The following is a 982-nucleotide window of genomic DNA, read 5'->3' as shown; positions in this document are numbered from 1 at the left end:
TCAGAAATACAAAATTTCGAGAAAATATACAGTTACATACGGCTGGTTTAGTATAAAGGGAGACTTCGCAATATTGCAAAGAAGACTGCGTTAACAATGTGAAAATCCACAATGTTGAATCGTGCACAGTTTCAGTATTTTATCTTTTCTTGTATATAATCTTTATATTTTTTTACGTTCTTTTGGCTCATTAACAATCACCAGTACAGCGCTTGCTTCCTCATAATCAAACACTGAGCATGGGAACTTCTCAGACATATTTAATGCTTTACGCTTCCTGCATGTTATCTCCCCCCTCCTACCCCCCCTTTCTTCCTCCCCCCTCCCCCCTCTCTCCTCAAAGCTAATTACAGTGACTGCAACGCCGCTAAATGCTAAATACAAAACTTTTCTCTCTCTACCTGCTTCGGGTTGATAAGCTTCCCTATGTAGATCTTTTTGAATCCTCCGCCGTCGGGGAGGCCGTTCGGGGGCTGCGGGGCGGAGCGTTCGCCCCCTTCGCCCGCCCCCTGTGCCCCCTCGGACACGCCCCCTTGGCTGGGCACGCCCCTCTCCACCGTTCCGCCCACGTCGGCCACCATGTCACCGCCCTCTTCGGGTGATCCGTTTTCTTTCGGTATGTCTTCGTATTTGCAACAGTCTCCCATTTTCTTTGACAGGTGTGCTATCGCCTCTTGGCTTTTGTCACCCACGATTTCCGACATATCCATTAACATTGTAAAAGCATTATAAGAAACGCTGCACTCGGTCACAGGCACTTCGCGCGGCGGTCACCAGCGGCACACACACCGACACGACCGTCCATGCGCCGACCGCGGTCGCTGTTCGCGGGCGTCCACGGACCCGACGCGCCAACGAGCCTCCGAGCCGCGACACTGCTCGTTCACGCACACAGGTTGAGCAGCGCCACCGCGGCGTGTGAGTTGACCTCGTTCAACGCCGAGCGCTGGTTCAGCACCTGCAAGCACCGTTCCTCTTGGGC

The 982-nt window shown here is 52.6% G+C and overlaps 1 protein-coding gene across 1 annotated transcript in view; it reads right to left on the bottom strand.

Annotated features, from left to right (window-relative positions):
- LOC119585706 overlaps positions 1–976 on the bottom strand; it is a 48,581-nt gene extending 47,605 nt beyond the window's left edge. The window contains exon 1 of the mRNA XM_037934384.1: positions 402–976. Within this exon, the coding sequence (XP_037790312.1) occupies positions 402–716 (315 nt within the window). The 5' untranslated portion in view covers positions 717–976. The remainder of the gene's footprint in view (positions 1–401) is intronic.
- Between the last annotated feature and the right edge of the window lie 6 nt (positions 977–982).

Source organism: Penaeus monodon, chromosome 20 (assembly GCF_015228065.2).
Source record: "Penaeus monodon isolate SGIC_2016 chromosome 20, NSTDA_Pmon_1, whole genome shotgun sequence".
NCBI classification, from domain to species: domain Eukaryota; kingdom Metazoa; phylum Arthropoda; class Malacostraca; order Decapoda; family Penaeidae; genus Penaeus; species Penaeus monodon.
The sequence above is the reverse complement of the archived record's forward strand: the minus strand, read 5'-3'. Positions and strand labels throughout refer to the sequence as shown.